The sequence below is a fragment of the Saimiri boliviensis genome, chromosome 19 (genome assembly GCF_048565385.1).
Source record: "Saimiri boliviensis isolate mSaiBol1 chromosome 19, mSaiBol1.pri, whole genome shotgun sequence".
In the NCBI taxonomy this organism is placed as follows: Eukaryota; Metazoa; Chordata; class Mammalia; order Primates; family Cebidae; genus Saimiri; species Saimiri boliviensis.
Genome location: NC_133467.1, coordinates 3,724,545 through 3,750,899, shown reverse-complemented (window position 1 = coordinate 3,750,899; position 26,355 = coordinate 3,724,545). Strand labels below are relative to the sequence as shown.

The 26,355-nt window shown below is 34.1% G+C and overlaps 1 protein-coding gene across 1 annotated transcript in view; it reads left to right on the top strand.

Moving 5' to 3' along the window:
* Positions 1-3,755: 3,755 nt before the first annotated feature.
* Positions 3,756-26,355, top strand: part of RGS21 (regulator of G protein signaling 21) — a 30,745-nt gene continuing 8,145 nt past the window's right edge. The window contains exons 1-3 of the mRNA XM_074390175.1: positions 3,756-3,819; positions 17,417-17,527; positions 22,181-22,347. Coding sequence (XP_074246276.1) covers positions 3,756-3,819; positions 17,417-17,527; positions 22,181-22,347 — 342 coding nt within the window. The remainder of the gene's footprint in view (positions 3,820-17,416; positions 17,528-22,180; positions 22,348-26,355) is intronic.

Genomic DNA, 26,355 nt, shown 5'->3' with positions numbered 1-26,355 from the left:
CTCTGAGTCTAACCAAGACTTCTGCCTTTCAAAGCTACATTTTGACTATTTCTGATTCTGATTTTACTATTTCTGATTCTATTTCTGAAAAGAGTACAATATCGAAGTGTCTTTTAATTTTTCTGCTTATTATCAAGAGAAAAAGGGCATCTATATAAACTGCAACTTATGTAAGAAAAATGAAAACATATAATTACCTAGAACTGTAACTTAAAAGAATATCTGTAACAAAGGACTTAAAGTATTCAGGTAATTTCATAGATTCTATGAAGAAGAGAGAAGTTTCTCAAATGAGATGTGTCATGCAATTAATATAAAACTGTAGTCAAATCTTTATACTATAATCTTACTGCCTCAGGCAATAGTACAAATGAGAAAAGGAGGTCAGCACAGGCACAAAAGAGTAGAAAAATTGAATCGTGCTCCAAACTTCAAAAAGCTACATGCACAGAATAGACACTCTTTCCTTTTCCATATTGTAAGTAGGATTAAATATAAGAGCTTATTGATTTAACCAGAGATATTCTAATTCAGTGATAAATTTCATCCTGTATGTATGTTCATAGTAAGCTAAAATCATGTCGTGAAGCACTCCCTAAAGGTTTAGGAAGAAAAATATACATTTTTAAACGTTTTCTATTTCTCTATCCAACATTTTTATTAATATTATATAACAACTTCCTTATGGAATAAGAAGGCTAAAAGAAAGACAAGACATGGTCACACACTACAAGTGCACAAGATAGACAATTACAAAGCATCTAATAGGTGTTAGGAAAGTTCAGAGGACCATGGGATCTTTTGCAATTTTGTGGATCCGAGATGGGAGGGAAATCATGCAAGCAACGCTTTGAAATCCATGGGTTGGAATTTAGACAACTGAAGACGGTAGGGTTAAATCACTGCAGAGGGAGTTTAAAATACAGACAGGTCCACACAATTGTTCAGAATTCAATAAAAGTATGGGGAAAATAACTTTCCTAGAGTAGAAGCTACATTGACCCAATTAACTTTGAAATAAAATCCAGAAAATCAGGTTGAAACCAGATTTTGGCAGACGTTGAAAGTCATCTTAAAAGGTTTACACAAAATTTGGTAAAGCAACAGAGGCATATAGGATTCTAGAGCAAAAAATAATGAGATCTTATGTTTTTCAGTAAGACTCTTCTAAGATACATAGGATGGACTGCAATGAGAAGAATCTGGAGACAGTACAAATTGTTAAGAGACACATTAATCGCTAAGAAGTCAGGGCGTGGACGAAGGGAATGTTGCTGGAGCTGGAAAGGTATAGACAGATGTGAGAAATACGTCATGAGACCTGACAAGCCATTATCTTCATGTGAAGTTATGTTAGTGATAACGCTCAAGTTTTTAGGGACTGTAAGTGTAGTTAAGTCAAAACAAAAAATAAGGATTGAACGACAGACAATGGAAAATGAATTCCGTTTTCGACACTTTGAGTTTGATGAGTTGAGGAGCAACCAAGTATTTCTGTGCAATAGCTGGGAATGTGGCGCTGAGATGCATTTTGGTAATTAATTAGGTGTTTATGATGCAGTAGATGGTATCAGTGCTTGTGCATACGGTAGTAACTCAAACCTATGGCTGATGTACATGGTCTGACTCTACTCAGCTCGACTACTTTAAGAAAGACTATGATAGAACACATGAGGCCCTGAATAAATAATAGCTCTACATTCTTGCTAAGGTCTGGCTGTAGGCAGCAGCGCAAATTTTCTGCAATTTATTTTCTCACTTGTTTCTGGATCAAAAAGTTGCAAGTGATGTGATAAAAAAAAAATTCTATTTTAAATAAATATGACTGTGTAAAATTTAAATTTATTTTAAAACATATTATTGAAAAAAAATGACAAACTTAAAACCTAATGAGTGGCACAATGAGAGTAACTTAAAAATTAAGGTACAGGTATTTGATAAAATACTATAAGATCACAAAAACGATGAGGTAGAAAAATAATAACATTTAAAAATATTTAGGACTTTAGTTTTTCAAAATTTAGATACAAGGGTCTCTACTTTTGTTAAAAAATTGAAAATGTATTTCTCTTCCCTTGAAACCATTTAAAAGTAATATTAAAGAAATGAACATTATATATATCCACAATGATGAAGATATTTGGAGAAGGGTCTTAAATAAAAAGAACTTATTTTTAATTCTGGGGACATTATTTGATGCAAAAAAAAACGCAACAGGGAAAATGAAGTAGAATCTTAGACTGAAGGTTTACCATAGTAACTATTGCTAACATAGAAGTAAAATTCAGGATGTTCATAATCTAACTGATAAGCTTAAGGTACAGAAAAAGAAACCCAGAACTGAAAAAGGAAATTATTTTTAAAATAATGAAAGAAAAATTCCCAGATCTGAAGAACATATAGCTCCATATTCAAAAGATAAATCAACTCAGTAAATGAAAAAGAGAACCAGGCAAAGAAACAGACTCAAAATATTTCATAACACCAGTAATAAAATCCAAAGAAATGAGAATTACATGGGATCAATAATTAGTAAGACTGGGAAGAAAAAGACAATGGAGCAATACCATCAAAATTATAAAGGGAAGTTTTTCAGCCTGAAATTTAATCCCTACCAAACTGTCTATTGAATATCAATAGGCAAGAACAAACCTTATTCTAAACGTCACACCTTATATTTTTAAAAAATGTTTGAAATGAATCATAGATTTAAATGTAACTCTAAAGTGGTTAGAACATAAAAGGAGAAAGTACTTGGGATCTAGGACCTGGTGAAGAGTCATTAGACATGACATCAAATGCATAACTTATAAAAGAAACAACAGTAAATTGAACTTTACCAAAATTAAAACTTTTTGTTCTGTAGGAAAAGCCTGTTAAGAGAATGAAAAGGCCACATACTAGGAAGTAATGTTTGCAAGCTGCATATCTGATAAAGCATTTATATTTACTATGCATAAAGAATTCTCAAAAATCAACAGTTCAGCCAGACATGGTGCCTGTGCCTCACGCCTGTAGTCCTAGATACTCCAGAGGCTGAGCCAGGAAGACGGACTGAGCCCAGCAGTTCAAGGCTGCAGTCAGAGAGCTCCAGTCACACCACTGCATTCCAGCCTGGGTGACAGAGCAAGATACACTCCTCCTACCCAAATCTCTAAAAAATAATAATAATTTTCATTACAAAAGAAAACTCAACAATTTAAAAAAATGACAACTAACAATTAGAATAAAGGGTACAATACAAGAGATGCTTCACTGAAGAGAACATATAGGTGGCAGCTATCACATAAAAAAATGGTCAACATCACGAGCTGTTGGGGAATTCAAGTTAAAATCAAGATGAGTTATCACCACAGACCTATTAGAACAGATAAAAATGTCTTTAATGACGAAAGAGAAATCTGCTTAGGATGCACAAACAGTGCACCTCTCTTACATTGCAGGCAACATATAAAGTGATAGCCTCTCTGAAAATAGTTTGGGAGTTTCTTAAGTACACATAAACACAAACACACATACAAACATACACTTAGCATAGGACCCAGCAACTGTAATCCTCCACATTTATTCCACATAAATGTAATGTATGTCTATACAAATACCTACACTGTTCACAGCAGCTCTATTTGACTTAGATCAAAACCCCTAAACAACCAGTTTCCTGAAGTAGTGAATGGTTAAATTCACAGTGACACACACATACTATGAAATACTACTCAGCAATGAAAAGGCAAGGACTAGTCACATGCGAAAAAATGCGGATTAATCGCAAGAACGTTACGCTGAGTGAAAAGAGCCAGTCTCAGAAGGTCATGTATGGTATGATTGCATTTTTATTATATTCTCAAAACGACAAAGAAACAGAGATGAAAACAGTTGAGTGGCTTTCAGGGGTCAGGGATGATAGAGAGAGGGTACTCTAAGGGCATAGCATGAGGGAGATCTTTGCCGTAATGGTGTAGTTCTGTGTCTTGACTTCATTGGTGGTTATATAAATCTACGCATGTGATAAAATGATAAAGGACAAACACATACACCCCACTGTCAGCTACTGGTTTGTTACAGTATTGTAATTACATAAAATGAAAACCACTGGGATAGACTGAGCAAAGGGTCTGAAACCTCTCTGTTCTGTCTTTACATCTTCCTATAAATATATTATTATCTCAAAACAAAAAGCTGAAAAAGGTAAAACAAAACATGTTGTGTAACTTAAAATATAATTCAAAATTATTAAGCCTTTGGATTTAACATATGGCTCTCTAAACACATCGTGATTATAAAAAGATGCATGTATAGCACTGTCTTTGGGTCTGCATGCCTTTGCTAACCTAGGCCACATTTCTAGACAGTGAACTTTTCAGCCTAAGTGTAGTAGAAAGTTTATCTGGACTTTAAAAGACCTGATCTTCAATTCGACGTCCAGTAGTTATTAATTTATAAAGTTTGCTTGTCATGTAACTATGAGTAAAAAATTTCAATGCCCACTTTAGGTTACCACCTTTAAAGGAGAGATGATATATAGTTACATACTATTACAGTCAAAATCAAATACAGTTCATGAAGTATTTTCTAACAACATTCCTCCATTTTTCTTTTAGAAGTGAATTTTAATCTATTCTGTTTTGTTCTATTCTATTCTATTCTATTCTATATTGAGAGTCTATATTGAATTTTATCTGGGGAAGAATTAGATCTTTTCATAGGACAATGAGTACAATCTACTTTTAAAGTTATATCATGAAAGATCACTGGACATTTTTCTTATTCCTAGCTTAAAAACTTGATAGAATTTTAAAAAGGGACCTCTGAATTGTTTTGTAATATATATAAGAAACTTATGACAGAAAAACTGAAAAAGACAAATGCTGAAGAGAGAAGAGCTGTTGGAAATGAATGAATTGCAAAAGTTTAAACAGACACTAGGCAATATGCAATATTTATGAATGTGTATATTTAACTTGTAAGAGAACAGTCCCACAGAATAAACAGCTTGAAGTATGTGAAATCACAGAGTTAAATTTGCAAAAACTACGTATTCCATTTCTCTTTTTCTCTTTCTCCACTTTCTTTCCCTTGCCCCCAGAAGATTGGGTTGACACGTCTTTTAAAATAAACCATAATCCACATGCCACTTATGTCATTACAAAGCTTGAAGCCTGCCTAATGAGTTTGCACAAATCCTGTTTTTAACATGTATTTCATATACTCTTCTAATTAAATATTTGTCACCACATCTGGACCTACAAATAACAGTATTAAGGTATGATCCTGTATAAACCTGTTCGTTGTAGTATTCTCACAGTGCTTAGCTTCCTTAAAAAGCAATCATTTCATGGGTCATCGGAATAACGCTTGTACTTTTGTTCTTTTGTTGCAACATAATTTGAAATTTTAAATTGTGAAAAAACATGGATTTTGGAATCCGTTAAACCTCTTTGAATTCTTTCTCCACCACTTAAACTAAGTAACTTTTGGGAAGAAGGAAATGACTCTCTGAGCTCATTTTCTCACATATATAAGGAGGATCTTAGAATTTTTATAAGAATGAAATTAGATAAAGTTTGTATGCAGTGTGTCACACATGATAGCAGTTTATAATACAGATCACTGTCATTAATAATTTTACTAATAATCTCTTCCTCACTTTTGGTACTCATTTTTTTCAGTATGTTCCTTAGTTTTACTCATTGTTTTTTTGTACCTATCCATTTCATTTATTCTTTTTGCAAATATTCACTAGACATTCATACAGTGCCAGGTACCATGCCATATACTGTGAGACATACAAGACTATATCTCTACCTTAGATGAGAAAAAAGACTGGTACACTGGATACTGCAGTAGGAAACATCAGTAGCAGCACAGTGCTACCAACTGAAGGTTATAGAGAGGTTGGTTCTTTAGAGAACACCAAAGGCTTGAGAAACGCCAGAAGACGGAAACCGGGTAGAGAATTCCAAGCAGAGGAAATTTCTTGAACAGGAATAATTATAAAACGGTGGAACTGTCAGGGAATAAGAGGCAGTCAGTGTGTCTGAGAGGGTAAACAGAAACAGGAACACCTGTGTTTTAGAGAAACCGTTTACATACTGCCAGGCCAGAATTTTAAACTTCTAGGTAAGCAGTGGGAAATCAACAAAGATGCATCCAGATTAACAACTTGTGTCATGTTCTTTAGCGTAAAGCGTATTTTCTAAAATTCAATTAATTGAAAATTAGTGTATGCATGACATTTCTGAATTTCCTGTAGCCAGTCTGTAAGTCAAGTCTAAGCACCACTAATCAGAAGATTAAAAGGCTCAGGCCGGGCACGGTGGATCACACCTGTAATCCCAGCACTTTGGGGGCCCAGGCGGGTGGATCACCTGAGGTCAGGAGTTTGAGACCAGCCTGGCCAACACAGTGAAACCCCATCTCTACTACAAATAGAAAACATTAGCCAGGCATTGTGATGGGTACCTGTAATCCCAGCCAATTGAAAGGCTGAGGCAGGAGAGTCACTTGAACCCGGGAGACAGAGGTTGCAGTGAGCCGACATTGCACCATTGCACTCCAGCCTGGGCAAGAGGGAAATTCCATCTAACAAATAGATAAATAAATAAACAAATAAAATTAAATTAAAAGGGTTCAAGTAGTCAAAGAATGATAAATTCAACGGAAGATATGGTTACTATCTGATTCCCTGCACATGTTAGATGACTTCCTGCATTCTTAAAACTGTTAAAAAAGAGAGTCTTCAGTAATAACCTACATATTAGGAGAAACCCATTTAACCTGTCAAAAAATTGAATGGTTGAATATCCGTAAGAATCAAGTCAAGTATTTTATAATACTTGCAAGAAAAGTGCATAGTTTTTAACTGTCTTTCACCTTCTCCATTTTAGAAAACTAAATTTCGCAAGTTAAGGGTTTAAAAAAAAAGATGTGAAATTAAACTGACCATGCAGCGGGAGATACCTTGTCATGAAAAAAATAAATAAAAATAATCTTGTTATGAGTTGAGGAAAAAAAAAACTGATTGGCTTGGTGAGAATTTTGTCTTTTTCCTTTTCTATTCAGATTAGTTTATAAATAGGAGGGTACAAGTTATCCATATTTGAAATTTGGATATGGCTGCAATATAACATAATTAAATACATTTTAATTTATACCATGGCTTTGACAATTTATTCTAGTAATATATCATAAAAGATATTGAGCCACTCCCTCATAAAATAGTCAATAATCTTGTATGCAATGCTTAAAATGTATTTGGATGTAATAGACCCATAAAACTTAAATTTGTGTTTCTTCCATTTTTTAATTAGGCATTAGTGATCCAAAATATTAAGAAAATCTTAACACCATCTCAAATATTGTACATTTAAAAAATGCTAGAATTTACAAAGAATCATTCTTCTCATTGTATCAACATTCGACTACCCAGACTGTGGTGTTACTAATAGAATCGTACTACCCCGACTGTGGTATTCCATTGAGCTACAAAAAGTTAATAAAAAAATTTTGGCTAAAGATGTAAATAGATTTCAGTTAATATTCTTTTTAAAATTATATTACTTAGTTTATTAATGTCTCCCATGACTGCTACTCTGCCTTGCATATTTTTGCATTGAATACTGAGGTCTTGACCAGACAGTAAAGACAGGAAAGATTAGCTCGGGACAACAGTTTAACAGATGCTGTGGATACACAATGGCAAGACAGAAATGTAAAACACAGGAGAAGAGGTCAATTAAATGATTATCTTTGTGTTTTAAAAAAAGTCAGCTACAGTAAAGGAAAACTGCAGCAGATCAAATAACAAACATGATGAGGACTGTGAGATTACAATGCGGATTTAAACATTCTCTACCTCCCAAAAGCTGATTTTTTAATTTATATAATACTTTCATATCATGCTATAATTTTAATTAGTTCATTGAGGTATATGAATTCATTAAAGTGAAAAATGATATTTAGTTTTAAAACATAAGAAAAGACATCTTTATTACATGAGAAATCTTGAACTTTGAAATATTTTATTTTACTAAAGCAGATTTTTCTTTGACTATCAATGACAGTACATGTTCTAAAAAAAACGCAAAGAAATACATACAGGATAGACAATCATGAAGTGTGACTAGCAAGTAATGCGTCCGATTTGTCAACAAGCATACCAAGAACTACACATCCAAATGAGCATTGTATTTCCAAGCAGCGACTTTGGGAGATCAGACACATTTCAGTGGTATTACCATTGCTCAAATCATTTCTAACTTCTCTATGAGAACTGCTCTCAGAAATAATTGATGAACCATACAAAACTCAGGCTCATTGCTTTATAAATTGAACCTCATATAGCAGTGACTTGAGGCAAAGAAGAATCAAGAAAATATAATTTTCTCTTCCCATTTGTTTATAAAAAGAAAATTAACTTTTAAATGATTTAGTCCTAAAATAAACTGCTTATGTAACTCTATGATATAAATCTAAGAAGACATTGTAAAAAAAAAAATGAATCTTTCTTTTCCTATTATAATTTGAATAGGAACATAATATAGACAAGTAACAATCAGTGCAGTTTGGTGGTGAACGGTTCTGCTCATCTAATCTCATTCTTGCTGGTCTCCTTTGCTGTGACCTGTGCAAGTGACCATCTTAACAGATTTCACAGCATCTTACTGCTCCTCATTCTCCTTAACCTCTCTTTGTCATCTGACCTCTTGATCAATCCTTCTTTTTCCCAAAAGTCTGTGAACAGTGTTTTTAAGGAAATTCCATGCCACTCTGGAATAAGCCAGCTCTTCTCTGGCTTATTGCATTAAATCTTCTTCCCTAGATCATGTCCCTTTTCTATTCTTAAAATATAGGTGTTGCTGTACATTCAACAGTCACTAAAGTATTTAAATATTTATTGAATAAATGAACATTTAGGCCCCTCAGTTCTCAGCTCCATTTTTCTCTGTCATTTCACCTGTTAAACTAAATTTAACAGATTTAACTATCATTACCACTTAAATACCAAGTTGCCCCCACTCAGTCTCACTCCAAACCTTCCCCTTTCTAAATAAGTAAAACTGAGCAAGTTATTTAACCTCTTTGAGTCTTAGTTTCCTTGTATTTAAAAGAAGAATAAAAATATTGACTATCTCATAGAATAATAACCAAGGAGATAATTCTCAGAAACTTTCTGACACATATGCCTGAAGCATTTTCAGTATCATTAGATTAAAATGCTCAATTATTTTAAATGTTACTGTTTTTTCCACAAATCTTTCATGACATTCTCACTTAGATGTCATACAATCTAAATCAGCATATTTTTTAAAAAATGTAAGCCTTATTTAGCACTTGCATCAAGATAAAATATGATACTTTTGCTTAAATTATGAAGTACCAGAATGAAATTTGTATTAACTTTTTTATCCTACCTTTAATAATGAAGTAGAAACAGCAGTAGTTTCCTAGGCTAACAGAGGAGACTCATGTAGATTTAAATGATCTATATTGTCTTTGAATAGGCCTATAAAAATACTATGACCTTTGACAGTAAAGTTAAGCAAACCATGTCTAAATGTTCTACACATTTCTAAACTTTTTTTTAAAATTGATTTTCCTAACCCTGTTTTTTTTTTTTTTAATACATTGGCATGACCATGAGTGGAAACATCATTCTTTCAGGCTACGAGATTTGAAAGCTGTTCCTCTGACCCTCTTCACCCCGTCTCCTCTGCACAGCCATAACCCCACTGATGTTTACTCTTCCATCTATCTACAGCCACCCTTGTCCTCTCATGCTTGGACCGGCTATACTTTTTAAAAGAGTTTCCTAAACTTTTTACTGCAATTTCCAGGACAAAGAACCACGTTACTTTTTAAACTAGGAAGCTGACTGCAGTGTCCAGTTCCCCAAAACATTATCGCTCTAAAGTGGTTTATGAATATAATTTCTGTCAGTAACTTGGCCCATAAATTGAAAATAAAAAGAAATATCTTCTGTGATTCTGTCAATTTCCCTTTACTTTTTAAATTAGTTTTGTAATTGACAAATAAAAATTATATATATTGATGGAGTTAAACGTGATCTTTAACTTTCCCACCTGCCTTTATTCTCAGTCTTACAATTATTCCACACACACGTTCATCATGTTAATTATCCAGAATTAACAATTTTATACTGTCTGATTAAAGTTTTGTATTCCCTCAGCACCCATCTATGATTTCTTGTACAATGTACGTATTCAATAATATTGCAGAATAAATCTCATATCTTTGCACAGACATTTCCATTGATTGCATGACAGTATTGTCCATAAGATCTCGCATATTATTATTTTAACCATGGTTCTGTGAATGTCAAATGAGGAGAAAGGAAACAAAATAAATAATCCTACATAAGATGTGTTGGCTTGTTATATTTTCTTTTAGTTTCACACAGTAACCTTGTGAGATAGGTATTATCAGTACTATCAGTAGCAAAGAGACTCAGAAAGGTCAAGGTTATTGTCCAGGATGAATAACCCACATTTGCATATGAACTTCTTACTCTTGTCTCAAAATGTATGCCTATTCTATTACTTACCTACCTTCTTTTAGGCAGGGTTTTAAGGAGGGGAGTTCCCTAGATGTATTCATTTACTATTGCTTTTGTGAAAAACTACCACCAACTTAGTTGCTTAAAACAACACACATTTATTATCTTAGAGTCCAGGGGACCTGTATTAGTCTGTTCTCATTCTGCTGATAAGACATATCTGAGACTGGGTAATTTATAAAGAAAAAGAGGTTTAATGGACTCACAGTTCCACTTGGCTGGGGAGGCCTCGCAATCACAGTGGCTGAAAGGCACATCTTACGTGGTGGCAGACAAGAAAGAAAGAGCCAACCGAAAGAAGAAAACCCATATAAACTCATCTGATCTCATAAGACTTATTCACTACCACAAGAACAGCACGGGGGAACCAACCCCATCATTCAATTATCTCACACCAGGTACCTCCCACAATACATGGAAATTATGGGAGCTACAATTCAAGATGAGATTTGGGTGGGGACACAGCCAAACCATATCAGGACCAGAAGTCCAAAATCAGTCTCATGGGGTCAAAATCAAGGTGTTGGCAGGGCTGGCTGCTTCTGGAGGCTTTGAGGAGACAATCTCTTCCCCTGCCTTTTTCAGCTTCTAGAAGCCACCTACATTCCTTGGTTTGAGCCCTTTCTCACATCACTCCAACATCTTGTTTTAATTCTCAAATATCCTACTACTAGACTTTAACCCCTCTTCCTCCCCCTTATAATTACATCCGGTTCATCAGGATAATCTAGGATAATCAACTTCTCTTTTGTGACAAAAAGTAATATATTCACATGTCGCAGGCATTAGGACACAAACATCTTTGCAGGGAAGGTTGTATACTTAGCTTGCCATGCTGGGCATAAGCTCCAGTAATGGTGCCTAAACTCACTGGACTACAGGCTGATGATATTTAGATGCCCCAACAGAATCTACATGCAATCTTTTGTCAAGATACATTGAATTGTCAAGATACATTGAACTGTCAATATACAATAAAGCATCACTCAGTCTAAGAAGAAAACTTATTTCCTCACCTGCCCATTGTATTATGAGGCTTAAGTTTGATAAGTAAAATGCAATTCTTAGTTTTTCTGAACAAAGAAAAGAAGATTGAAAGGAGTGGAAAGTGCACATTAAACAAGTAATAATTGTGGTTTGTGGAAGGATTTATGAGAAAAAGCATCCTTACAATTGCACTGAACTCAAAATAGAAATTTAAATTTTCGTTTTAACATTTTAATGTAAAACAAGCCTATTCCTGACTCACATTTCTTGAAGACTTTGCATTTATTTTTACCAAGAGGGTCTTTAAATGTTGATCGTTTATTTTCCAAACTGTACTATTTTCAAACATATATTATAAAATTAATACTTCATTATCCCCCTGAGCAAAACAAAAAGTCAAAATATGTTTAATGATTCAGTTTTTGCTTATCAGAAGACGATTCCTTAATAGTGCTTGAATTAATAAAAGAGATTGGGCTCATTGATGATTTCCCTTCTTAATGATACACTGACTTTTTAGGTCATTTCTGCTACTTCTCTCAGTCTCATTAGTCCAGGGCCACTCATACTAAGCATTTCTATAGATCAACTAGGGCACTTCCATGCTAAGTCAAAGAAAAGAACATTTTCCACCTTCTTCTCACTCCTTTCTTTCTTCCACCTTAAAAACTGTCAATCCTTCAGGAGTTTTTAATTGACACTGAGGGTCATAAACATATAACAGTTGAATTTTACTACCAAAGAACTCTATTGCATTGAGGTAAAAGCTTGACATATCATGGAGTTATAAAACTTTGACTATAATTAAAATCACCAATACATTGTCTTTATTTTGATAAATGCATTAGCCTTATTCCATTAAACATCTCATTGCATAAAGAAATATTGTCATAAAATGACCTGAGATCCACGGTTAAAAGTAAGAGAGAAATGTATGTTACTAAGCTACAAAAACTGCATAAATTTCAAAAAAAAACTGCAGTGTCTATTAGAGCATTTTAGTTCATGAATAAAATTGCTTAAATGGCTAAACACATATAATTGTTTAAGATAAGTATACTAAATATAAAGCCTCCCTCAGATTCTCTGAAAATCAAAGAACAAAGGAAAACAAAATGATCTTTTAGACAGATTAAAGACATAAAGGTGAATACTAACTATATATATATATATATGCATATTTCAATATGTATATCATAATATATATATATATTGATTTAACCTCCTGTGAACAATAGTTGTCTTGTAAATAGATTAATACGAACTTTAGAAAACAAACTTTCAAATGGAATTCATTTCAATGATGCCATGGACTGAGAGAAATGTAACATTTATTCAAAGTGTTGTTACTTAGAAGTTTAAGTGTTTTGACCAGCGAAAAGTTAATAAGAAAATGAAAAAAGCTGAGAATCGCATGATTTAAAGAATGCCAATTTGTAACCCCGAGGATAGGTATTTGCATACTAATTGTAATGTTCCTGCTGTCACATTACCTTCAGCTTGAAGATCACTCAGAAAGAGAAACCCGGCATCATCTGTGACAGACAGTGGAACGAAAAATGCCAGTGAAGTGAGTTGCTGTTTCCAGCTATTTTTATCACAGAAGATGTACAAATGAAGCATTTGAGTCTTCTTTAGTCTCGATGTTTATATCCTTCATTTATGATAAATACGCTAATTGTTGTCTTTCTTCCTGACTTTTTTCTCCTTTCTCTATTCTTCTTTTTGAAAACACGTCAAGAATTTGTGGCTCACTTTGGCAATTTATTCTTTATGTGGGCTAAAGAAAGGTTATAAAGTCAAGACAGACCACCGAGCTTTCCTTATGCAATGCTTTCTAAAATTATGAGCTGAATTAGAGATAAAACATATACGTGATCCTTACAAAAACTATCACAATGTTTATTGAAAAATTTTTATATGGATATTAAATGCTGGGTAAGGAAGCAGCTGTCACTTCCTGGAGCACATGGACTCCTTGCTTGAATTTTCCATTCTCCAGCACACTGCTAATTGAGTGTGAACAGCTAAGTTGTTGGATTCCACATTTTTTAATGCAATACAACTGGTTCTAGCTGGCACAATTAGCAAGATAACTGGTAGGTTTCACGCAGTTCCCATCTGGCCTGGCTCTTCTCCGGACATATAACATGGGCACTGCTAGCCTTGACGGCACCTGCCTAATGAAGAAAATAGAAAGGAAAACAGCCAAAACCCCATGAAGTACTAAGCGTAATTTTGGCTCAAGACACAGTGACTTTTCACGGCAAATCATACACAAACAAAAACCTACTCTGATTATGCATCGCAATTTTATGGGAAATAAATACACAAATGAGAAGAGCCAGACAAAACTTCTGTTAAAATTCAATGAAAGAGAGAAAAAAAGAAATGAGGACGTGGCCATTGGCCATTTATTTCAGATAACACATATCAAGTCAAAGTCAACCAAGTTAGTAGAGTTTAAAATCAATCACCCTCTTTTTTCTTCAACTTTTAATCAATAAATTTCTTTCTTAGCATATATATAGCTACATTGCTTGAAAACACAAGATGATATTTCTTACTCCCATCCACCGTAAGACATGTCCTATTCTTATTTGATAATACACAAGCTTTAAGAATCTCTCTCATGTAAATTTTCAATTGAGCAGCTAGTTACCACAATTTCACTATTATTTAGAGGAAATATATTTCTACGAGGTATGATAAATCTCTATTGCAGAAAAGTCACTTTCCAGATAGGTATTATAAATGTTCTAAAACATGAATAAGGTTCAAATAGATGTGAATTAACTCATCTCTCATATTTAAGGACTATGAGAGAATTTGGGTTAAAGTAGACACACTTGTGTTTCAGTTCTAACTCTGTTCATTATTGTTTGTGCGATATTACACTACTTACTTGTATATCTGAGCCTCTTTACTCATTGGAATAAAACAGACTGTTACTTTTCAAGGCAAAATGAGGTAAAGTATATGACGTGCTTAACACAATGTGGTATACATTGGAAACATCCAATACATTAATGTGCATTTTAGTGCTCTAATATTATATTTCAGCTTATTCTTTAAATACCATCAATTATCTCTTCCAGAGAATGACAAGAAACCCCAAATTTTACAAATTTAACTGGCAACAAACAAGCATTACTTCTTAAAATAGTTACATTTTACCTAATTTCTGAAAAGAAGTGCTGTGTGACCTCCAACTCTTTCAACATCTCAGATAGTCAAAATTTAACTGTCAGGATAAGAAATTGGCTAGAAAGAATGAGCTGAGGGCATTCCAAGCATTGTTACACGCCAGTAGAAGTACTCCTTCAGAGCTGATGAGCAATATTTTCTCTTTATAACAATGTCAGCATTTTGTGGACCTTAATTAATACGAAGATATCCCCATATCCATAATTCTATTATCTATAGTATTCCATGTGTTTATCTATAAAATATCTGTAACATTTTACAATGTTTCAGATTCAAATATAGATCTCTATATTTCAAATATATATATCTATAATATTATATCTCCATAATTCAGAACAGTAGGAATTTTTCTTTTATCCTTGGTGCCATACCATCTCCCACACTTTGCTTTCCTTCTTTCACTGCTTCAATACATTACTGAAGAAAATAAAAACAGCTATTATTTATTTAAATGCCGTCATTCTATAAATACTCCTTTACATCCAAAAAGCTCTTCGTAGATACGCCTTTCTGCTTTTGGCTTAAGTAAAACCCACCTGTCCCTAAAGGACATGACTTGTCCTGATGCCTTCTAGAGCGGATGCTGGCTATTCTCTCCAACCTTATATACCTCAGAGTTGAGAGTGAGGTCCATCATCATCCACTGATTCCCCAGCAATATTTTCACATCATTTTTCCTCTTCTCTTGCCCAGAACACCCTGTCTTTGAAGCTAATGCAATTTAGCGATACCCTTCAATAATTTTTTATCATTGTAATTTATCAGAATTTTGAAGGCCATTTACCCTCTTCCACTGAAGGCTTTAATATGTGCCAATAGTTGCGGTTTGGTCATCTGTTGTTTATTTGGTAATATGTTCAATATTTCATAGACCAGACACACTGTTCTTGGTGCTAGAAAATAACATTTAGTCCTGTCATCAGATAACTTACATACTAATGGGAATATAGACGTTTTCCTTTGAATGAATTTGTCTAGATCCTATTTTTCACAGTTTTTCCTGGAAACCTGTTCCTCATTAAAAATGGGCATTCTGCATGGCCAGGCTCCTCTCTATCCTATTCATTAGCATATGTTCCACAGGTCTAAGTAGCTTTTAATTTGAATACCCTGCTAACAACCAAATTTTAGTATACAAATAAGACTATGTTTAAGCATGTGGATTTTAAATGACCATATGATAACTTTAGAATTCCTACAAGATCTAATATTTGAGTTATATGAAATATAACATAAGCTTATTTGAGAACCAGGTTATAGAGTACACAAAATCTCTTCAACGTAAAAGTAAATCTAGGACTGTGTCTTATCCTCTACTTACGAAAGATGGAAACTGAACAACCCAATTTTTGTGTCCATTTGAATAAAAAAACACACACACACCATTTCCAAATGGTTTCACAGGTAATCTTGTGTCCACAAGATTTAGTAAGTCAAGGGAGAAAAGAAAGTCAGCTGCTTACAACTGGTGAAGGAAATTTAAGATTGGAAATGTGAGCAGTGGAACACAGTAAAATGAGTTCTTAGCTACATTGTCCTCACTATGTGTCCTCATTGAGGATGCCCATTATTCACTGAAAATGCAACTGCAGCTGCACCGGTAGAGGGAGTACAATCAATCCTAGCAAAAACCATAAAAACTGCAGCAAATTACAGGAAGTCATAATGCAAAAGCATAGGAATATGCTTCACTCTAATATATTTAAGATTAGTCACCTTGCTGCGCAAATACAAAATTTTTATAAGAATTACCATATATGAGTTTTTCTCTATTTTATTGATAATCTCAAAACAAACTTTAAACTGGGCCCTCTCTTTCTATAATTAAGTCATTTGCACATCACAGCTATATAATCCAACGTGTTTTTTTTTCTGGGCAGCAGATGCATTCTGTGGATAGGGGCTTCTTTTATCAGTATCTTTGTTCATTAAGAGGAATAATATACGATATATTTGCATCTCAAAAAAATTTCTATCTTAAACTTGATTTATTATTTCTACATCACATCTCCAAAAGTAACCCTCTGCAGAAGACTCTAGCCTATAAATTTTTTGACTGCTTTGGAAAAGATATGATTCTGTCTTGACAGATTCCTAGATTTAAATAAATCAGCCCAGAACTAGAAGTATACCAGTCTAAAGAGAAATAAAGGCTGCCTCAGAGTAGGAAAAGACTTTTTGAAATATTATGAACAAAATGTTTTCAAGGTCATCACATGATAGAAATTCTTAAAATGTTTTTGAACTTTTTTGAGATGCATAATTACGAAATCGGTAATTTTTATACTATAAAACTTAGAAAATAGTTTATTCATCACCATTGCTATCATAACTTTTTGACTAGGGTAATGCTACATAAATTAACAAATAATATACTCATAGTTGAAAAGAAATACACCACTGATACACAGAACCAGTAACTTTTATGCCTTTATTAGAATTTTCAAATGATATTAACACGGTCAGCTAGATTAATAAATAATTTGCTGATGTCAAATTACATCCCACTTCATGTCACTATAACTATCTACTGTAAAATAGCATTATATAACTTTTTAACCTTTGGCTGTTTGATTAATAGCCTGAAGTTTATTTGAATGATGTAATTCAAAACATACATAACTCTAATATTATTACTGGTTACAGAAGAAAAAGATCACAATGCTATTTTCAAGGGTAGATGCTGTTTCTACAGGTCCCCAACTACGGAAGCAATGACATGGTCTGAAAATATGGACACACTTTTAGCCAACCAAGGTAAGATCTAGCTTATAATAGGCTTAAAATACAATAATTAAATATAAATAAATTCTGAAAGTTGGTAACATCATACAGTATGAACTTAATGAAGTTTAAAATTCTTGACAATCATAAATTCATAAAAATCTAAAATCTAAATGGAATCAGGTTGGGCCTAAAATAAGTTTGTAGGAACTCTGTACGTTAAAACAAAAGGAAAATTCAAACTATCAAGAGAAGTTTTCTGGTTCCTTAGACTCACTTTTTTTTTTTTTAATACAGAGTCTCACTCTGTCAATCAGGCTAGAATGCAGTGGCATGATCTCGGCTCACCACAACCTCCACCTCCCAGATTCAAACGATTCTCATTCTTCAGCCTCCTGAGTAGCTGAGATTACAGACATGCACCACCAGGCCCAGCTAATTTTTGTACTTTTAGTAGAGACAGGGTTTCACCACATCTGCCAGGTTGGTATCAAACACCTGGCCTCAAGTGATCTACCTGCCTCAGCCTCCCAAAGTGCCAGAATTCAGGTGTGAGCCACTGCACCAGCCCTAGGCTCACTATAATTTTGTTTTTTGTTTTTGGTTTTTGAGATGGAGTCTTACTTTATCACCCAGACTGGAGTGCAGTAACGAGATCTCGGCTCACTGCAACCTCCGACTGCCAGGTTCAAGGGATTCTCCTGCCTCAGCCTCCCGAGTAGCAAGGACTACAGGAGCATGCCTCCAAACCCAGCTAATTTTTTTATTTTTAGTAGAGACAGGAGTTCGCCAGGCTGATCTAGGACTTCTGACCCCAGGTGATCTGCCAGCCTTGATCTCTCAAAGTGCTGGGATTACAGGCATGAGCCACCACACCCAGCTGGCTCACCGTAATTGGATGTATATCATGACAGCCTTTGGTACAAGTTGAAAGAAACATACAAACTGTTGAAAAGTTGAAAAATTAAATAAGTCACTTGATTTACATGTACTGTTGGCCCAAATAAAAAGTATTTTAAAGTACTTTATATCAACGGAGTTATTCTCATTTTCAGTGAATATGAAAACATACTTAAATGCATATCTGCACGTTAATATGTATATTGTGAATATGTATTTATAATTGATAGAATGGTTCAGTAAGGTTATTTTGGCCAATTATAAATACAATATCCTAGGCTTTAACCCAACATCTCAGTTGACACAAGTTATATACAAAATAATCATTTACAAAGATATAACTTCTGTTTGTGTTACAAATAATCTGTAATTCTATCTCATCTGAAAGGGGAAAAATGGCACTGTGAAACATAGATAGAAAATGTTTATAATATAGTATTATTTGTACAAATCAAATGGCATTTTAAATTCATAAAAATAAAAATTAGATTAGAAAAATGTAAAGCACATCAAGCTGAATAAATTCTTCATAGCTACTTATTTATGTATAAAGTTAGACTGACTTAGATGAATTTAGATACTATAAACATATTATTTCTTAGTGACTAATTTTTAAACCATAAAGATCAAATAATCCATGTAACTTCCAGAATCTACCTAAGAAGATATATTAAAGACATTAGAATATGAAATTGCAGTTTTCTCACTGTTAAGTGGTGTATTTTTTTCTCCTTAAGTGTATAACCAATGGGACAGATCAAGTTTGCTGAAAGCCTTACTAAATTATCTGTGTTGTGACTCAGAAGGCTCCAGAGTAGCGGAAGTCTACCCAACAGTGCTACACAGGAGAGGCAGGAGGGGTGAGATGAAGGCCGATTCTTTTCTCTGCACACCCTCTGGGATCTTATATTTCATGCCCACATGAAATAGAAAACTCATAGATTCATCTGAACAGTTGTTTGGTTTGCTTTTTATAATACCAGAGATATGGCAATAGCATGGATGCTTTCTAACGCTTTAAACAGCTAAGGACTTACCAAGTTACCTAGTTGTTTTTGTTGATTTGCAGAAGTATTTTGCATGCATTAAGTATACGCATAAACTTATTTTTCACCCCATAATGCTGACATTTTCCATTTAACACCCTTTGTTGACACTAACCAGTAAGCATTCCATTCTGTGGAGCGTGCCCTCCGATAATAATTTTATGTACCATATCACTTTGAAATCATTTGGCATCTTCTGAACATTCAAACTGAATGTATGGCAGAGAAGATCAACAAAATATCATGTTCAAGACAGAGGTAACTAGCCCCAGGTTTAGTTGTCTACGTTGTTTATTTTTTTCCATTGGGTCCTAAGCCAAGCTATGGGAGGAGGAAGACACTGTTAGTTGAGAGCAGCCCCTCATTAAATAAGTGGTGAACAGGAGAAAATAATAATTGTATGTTGATCTGTAACTTCCCATCTCTCTGGGATGCATTTAGAAAATCTTCCTAAGGAGAAGCTCCATATGCCTTGATGATGCACATATAAAATATTGCCAGGCATGATTCTACAATATTCTTTTCATATTATTAAATAACACTTTATTCTCTATATAAAACAGATCTGAGAATAAATTCTGTTTAAATCTCTGAAATTCATCATTGTTTGAACTGAATTCAAGAAAAATTTTAATTGAGTGTTACTAAGAGGATTTTTATAAGCTAAATTTGTGCCACAGAAACTTCTTGGATGTATTTTTAAATGCAAGGGATGTGAAGTTAATTGAATTTTTATATAGTGCCCATATATTAACCACATCCACACTCTCCAGTATTTCAACCAAGAATTTTAACTGGCACCTGATAACCTGTTGCAATGACTTGTTATTTCAACTTTATTTCAAATAACTTTTTTAAAATCTGTTATATCTATTTTAATCCAGTGTTTTTCGACACTTTAATCCTGCCCCAGGAAGTCCTTTTCCATCTTGATAAACTTCACTTTTGCTTTCTACAGGCAACAACCCATAAACAACAGTTCATCCTTTTGTCATTCACTTTTCTCTTATTATTTTCTATTTCTGTAGTCAATGTTGCTTATCCCCTGCTTTTCAAAAACATATTCCTCCCGTAATTTGGAACTTGAAGGATTAACTCTCTCCGCCTGCAGGAAGGGAGCAGCTGCTTGGAGCACATGCAAAGGGGGCCCTCCTGGCAGGTGGAGGAGAAAACCACCCACATTTTGGAAGGCAAATTTCTCTGAGTGGCAAAAGCGCTGACATGTTTTGCTCCTCGGAGAGATGTGCATTCTCACAGAGGCAGCCAGCAAAAGGGGACAAACGGTGACACTGAATAACATAACCTAAATACATTGGTTTAGTTTTGCCCACAGTGGGAATACCATAATGATCTTTCCGACCTGTTGTGTAACTAGAGGCATTTACCTTCTCAAATAAGCTCTGGGTATACCAAAGAAGAATGTTTCCTGGCACATTGGGATGAGGAAAATAGAGAAGGAAGGATCTAAACAGATGGTCACAATATCAAATACCTCTAGGAACAAGGAATGTACGTGTAAATTTGACTGAAAGTAAGATGAGGGGAAGAGGCGAGACTCACGGGAATCACGGACCGCAAGCCCTGCCTGTTGTTCTTAAATTTAAAAGAGCGTATCATAGGCAAGCCAAAGTAAGCAAGCCTGTGAGTGAGTGAGTCCATTCGTAGTTCCTGGTCTAAAGTTTCTGGAGAAGAGCTTGCTAAGGATAATACCTGGGAGGAGGAGGAAAACACCATGAACAGGCACCACAAGGGAGACTGGAAAGCAGCAGTGTTTTGCCTAAGGCATCATTGGAGAGAACCCTACATATTTGTATTTACTTTATGGAATTAAAATTGCTTACTGACACAGGAGAGATGCACTCACACCGAGCATCTTGCCAGTTACTTTCCTGGGTGTGAGACTGAGTTGGCTATGTATTTACCCAAACTAATAAATGCTAGCTCTTCTTTCTTTGCTTTAAGCCCAAACCAATACAATTTAACACTTTGGCATCAAAATTTGTTTCTGTACCAACTCATAGCAACAAAGATATTCTTACCCTGAATTGAGTATAACATCATTAATTAAACCTGGGCTTAGTGCAATTAATCTTTTTTTTTTTTCTTTGTGTGTGTGCGTGAGACAGAGTTTTTTCGCTCGTTACCCAGGCTGGAGTGCAATGGCGCGATCTCGGCTCACCGCAACCTCCGCCTCCTGGGTTCAGGCAATTCTCCTGCCTCAGCCTCCTGAGTAGCTGGGATTACAGGCACGCACCACCATGCCCAGCTAATTTTTAGTATTTTTAGTAGAGACGGGGTTTCACCATGTTGACCAGGATGGTCTCGATCTCTTCACCTCGTGATCCACCCGCCTCGGCCTCCCAAAGTGCTGGGATTACAGGCGTGAGCCACCGCGCCCCGCCGCAATTAATCTTAAAAGCAAGATCCATGGCACTTCCTGTGAAGTAACTCCCATCAAGATCTCCAAACTTCTAGATTTCACAAACAGAAAAAGAAAAAGTACAGGCTTTCTTGGTTAATGAATGTATTTGTAGAAATACATATTTTTTATGTTAACAATTGCTAAACCAAAGTAAATTTTCCTGAAACTAGCAACTAAAATACACAGTACATTTAGGTGGAATGATCAATATTTGCCACTGAATAGTCAGTAAGTGCTTATACTATACAATGTACTCATTTTGGTCATATTACTGCTCTGTATGCTATTACACAAAAGTTTTTTTCATATATTTCATAGCTGGTCTAGATGCTTTTCGAACATTTCTAAAATCAGAGTTTAGTGAAGAAAATGTTGAGTTCTGGCTTGCCTGTGAAGACTTTAAAAAAACGACAAACGCAGAAAAAATTGCTTCCAAAGCCAAGATGATTTATTCTGAATTCATCGAAGCTGATGCACCCAAAGAGGTGAGTGAACAACTTCAGAACAGCGAGGCGCCATCCCCCGACAGATCTGCCCCCAGTCAGAAGACCTTAAATCCATCTAGGGGATGATCAAAATGTCGCTATGTGTCTAAATAGAAAATGTCAGATTCCAATGGAAGTTCCTTAGATGATTCTCTTTTTTTCATTGATTCAGTATTTTTCAACACTTCCTATATTCAATACTTTCAATCCTAACATTTCTGTCTCTTTGGAGCAATACTCAGGCCCTTGAAAAATAATGCCTAATATCTCAAACAGTGCTAAAGCCAATGCAAAATAAATCCTACTTCAAATGCTGTTGAATTTCCAGTGAAGTTTTTTGCTTTTCTTTTGTAACACCAGAGTTAGACAAAGACAATATGGGTAGCATCCTTGAATATTTTTTAAAAAATTAATATGTGGTGATTAATTTAAACAAATTAATATGTCACTTGCCTTTATTTCTTTCATGATAAAATTGAGCCAAAGACGGGGGGGTGCTCTGTACCACGTGATCAGGACTCATCTGTGCTGCTTCAAGGTCAGGGAGCTAGAAAGAGCCTTGGAGAGAAACCTGCAATGACTCTGAACATAGCCCCTAAAAGTGTTTTATGTGTGGAATATCTCATTTACAGTTGACTGAATTTCCAGAGCCAAAACCATGATCATCTTCACATTCTTCTAAAATTTTAACAGTAAAGTTTAAGCAATTTACATTTGTAAACTGCTTTGGATTTCTTGCTGAATATATTATGTAAGCAAAGAGGGTTCATGTATAAGTAGTTTACAAACAGGAAACGCCATTAAACTACCAGTAACCAACATAAACTGCTAGGACCAGTCATCTTTCCTACAAGAGTGAAATGCTGATATCTTTATAAGTGACCATCACTACATATTCTCTTCCAAAATGAGGAGGGTTCATGGAGTGAGAGGATGGTTGTATTTACAGGAAAAAAGATAGACTAGATAAAACGTAAACACTCTCAGAAAACATGAGACGTAAGTTAAGTTACCCTGTTGCTAATAGTTCAAGTTTTAGATAGACATGAATGGCCACAGCATGTATTAGTCTAGTATTACATTCACAGTCACAGTAACAGATGAAGCATGGCCTGGAATTCACGGGGGATAAAGAACTTTAATTCCTATGGAGCTATTTCAACTTTTATTTCCAAGTCACCATCGAAAAATCAATACATAATTCAGGAACATTGACACTGTTGCACGTCAGATTTGTCAGGTTGATTGATGTGTCATTCCCTAAAATGCTTTGAAATTAACCCCACAGATATCGTACTTATTGTTATATTGCTTTGAAAGTCATATTTTTTCCTCCTTGATGAATTCATCTAATTAACAGTAGTTGCTTTAGGATAACATTTTGAAATGTTGTGTGTGAAAAATCTTCTAATAAGAAATGTCATCTTTTAATTACAGCTGAATTTAAAGTTATAATATATAATAAACTATCAATTTTGATAAAATAGTTTATTTCCCAAACTTTTTTCCACAATTAATTTATATTGTAATAATTTAACTAAATAGTATAGCTATTATTATGGGATATAAAACTCACAGCTTTTTATAGATTGTCCATCTAATTAATTTTGATAAAATAAAACATAATTAAATTTATGGCTGCTTTTCAGGTAATAAATTATAGTCTTTCTTTGAAGTGTTTCTAAAACTGCTACTATTAGATATTACCAAATTATTTGAAGACATGCAAGTATATATAAATATATATATATGGCCTATGTTTGTATATACAAATAAATATATATATATATATATATATATATATACACACACATATATTTGAAATACTTAGCCTGTTTTCTATTATTTACTATTAATTGTTTTCTATTCAAATTACTAAAGGGAGTTTGCTTGTTATATCGTATACCAATTGCAGTCTTTAAGGCATTTCTCTATAGTTCATCAGTTATATGTTGACTAGAGTGATACTATTAATATATTTATTCATTAAACTGATATTTTGAGGATTTGTTCCCACAGTGAAGTTACAGAGTTAAAGAAGAGACTGACACATAATAAAACTAGTCAAATACATAATCGGTGACATAATGATAAAGCTTCATTGAAAGTTGATTATTAGCATGGTAGGAAAGAGTGATTTCATCTACCTGGAAAGTTAAGGTTAGATTTGCAGTATGGTTCACACATGAAAAATGAGTCATATTTTAAGAAAAGAACAAATGAAGAATCACTATTTCAGCACTGAGAGCACCAATATGTAAAGCTCCCTAGCATTTTCCTGAAATTGCAGGCATTCTGATGTTGCTAATGTGAGTAGAGGAGATGCGGATGAGACTGGAGAGGTAGGCAGCAGTGGAGATAAAGAAATGATGGGAAGTACTCTAGATTTATTGAGTAGGCAGACTTGACAAGACTAGGTGACATATTTGAGATGGTTGGAAGATACGAATTCTACTAGTAGAAAATTAAATCAGGAAGGATATTTATATGAAAATATTCTCCATTTTTCTATGGTCTATATTCCATGGTAATTGTATAAGTGAATCTTGTAAAGAATCTAAATTATAACCAATTTCCTTGATAAAGAACAATAACAAGGTCATGTTACCTATGCCATATGCCTATTATGCCCCGTTTACTTTCTTTTCAACGTCTTACATCTGTATTTCATTTATTTCACTGCTAACATAACTTAATAATTCTTTACTGATGCAGTTGGACAATTTCAATTAAACTATGTAAGACTTACTAAATGATCCCCAACTATAAATTGACATTACTAATGGGAATCATAGTTTCCTACCTAACAGGCAAAGACTGCATATTGAACTTTCAGGTCTCTACGAGAGATGATCATTTAAGCTGGATTTTATGTCCTCTCCTTTAAATTGCTGCCTTCTCTCTGGGTCCCAAATTAATAGGGTGTTAATATGATGCAGCAGAAAAACTAAAGTTTGGAAATATCTAGAGCTGGGCTCGAATCCTGATCCCTCACTTGTGTAACTTTGTCATAAGCTACTTATGGTTCTGCCTCAGTTTCCTCATCTGAAAAAGCATAATAATACATTTACATAGGAAAAATGAGAATGATACGTGAGATCGTGTGTCTAGGGTTTACATCATGCAGAACAGTTTTTAAGGTATGTTAATTCCTTTCTTTCTTTAAACACGTCATGGTAAGTGCTATTGAAACTACTATTGAAACAACTCTTAGCTTATTTTTAAAAGCATATGTAGACAAGCAATGTTAAGACTTGAAAGACGTGTAAATGTGAACACATATTATAAAAATGGGTTTACAAATTGCCAGGTCCAAATTAAAAGAGCTGCTCATTGAATAAATTGTACCTAGATGGCTTCAGGAGAAAATACAGCAGAAAAAAAAATTATGACCCAGGCATTTTGACTAAGTGACTTGAAAGTAAAAAAAAAAAAATTATTAGGGAAGCAATAAATATTTTTAAAGTGTCTTTAATTTATACATACTTTTAATGTGGGAGTGGCAAAGAAAATTCTTAAATTTGTGTTTATTTTTTCTTCAACTTGGATCACTAATTTCAAATTATTGAATTTTCAATAAAATATTACCTTTGAGAAAATGATTTTTGAAAAACGTTAATATTTTCATATTCAGCTAAGAGATTAACATATTTTAAATACAGATATTTATGTCATCATTCCTCTAGATTGAAAAGTCATAGAGGATGAAAATATGTCATTAAAGATAAATTTTAATGTTAATTGTCATTCTATTAAATTAGAAAATAGAATCGAATGGTGGAATGTTTAAAAATCACGTTTTCAATTTCACACTATTGACAATCCATAAAAAACACATTGGTAGTTTCTTAAGTTTAAACAAAGCATAAAATGTTTAATTCTTAAATGTATCTACCAAATGTGAGGACACTATACCTCAAAAAACAAAGAAGAAATTATAGTTACAAAGGAGAAAACGCCTTCAGGGGTCTGTGCAGGACACTTTTAGTTTTTTTTTTTTTTTTTTTT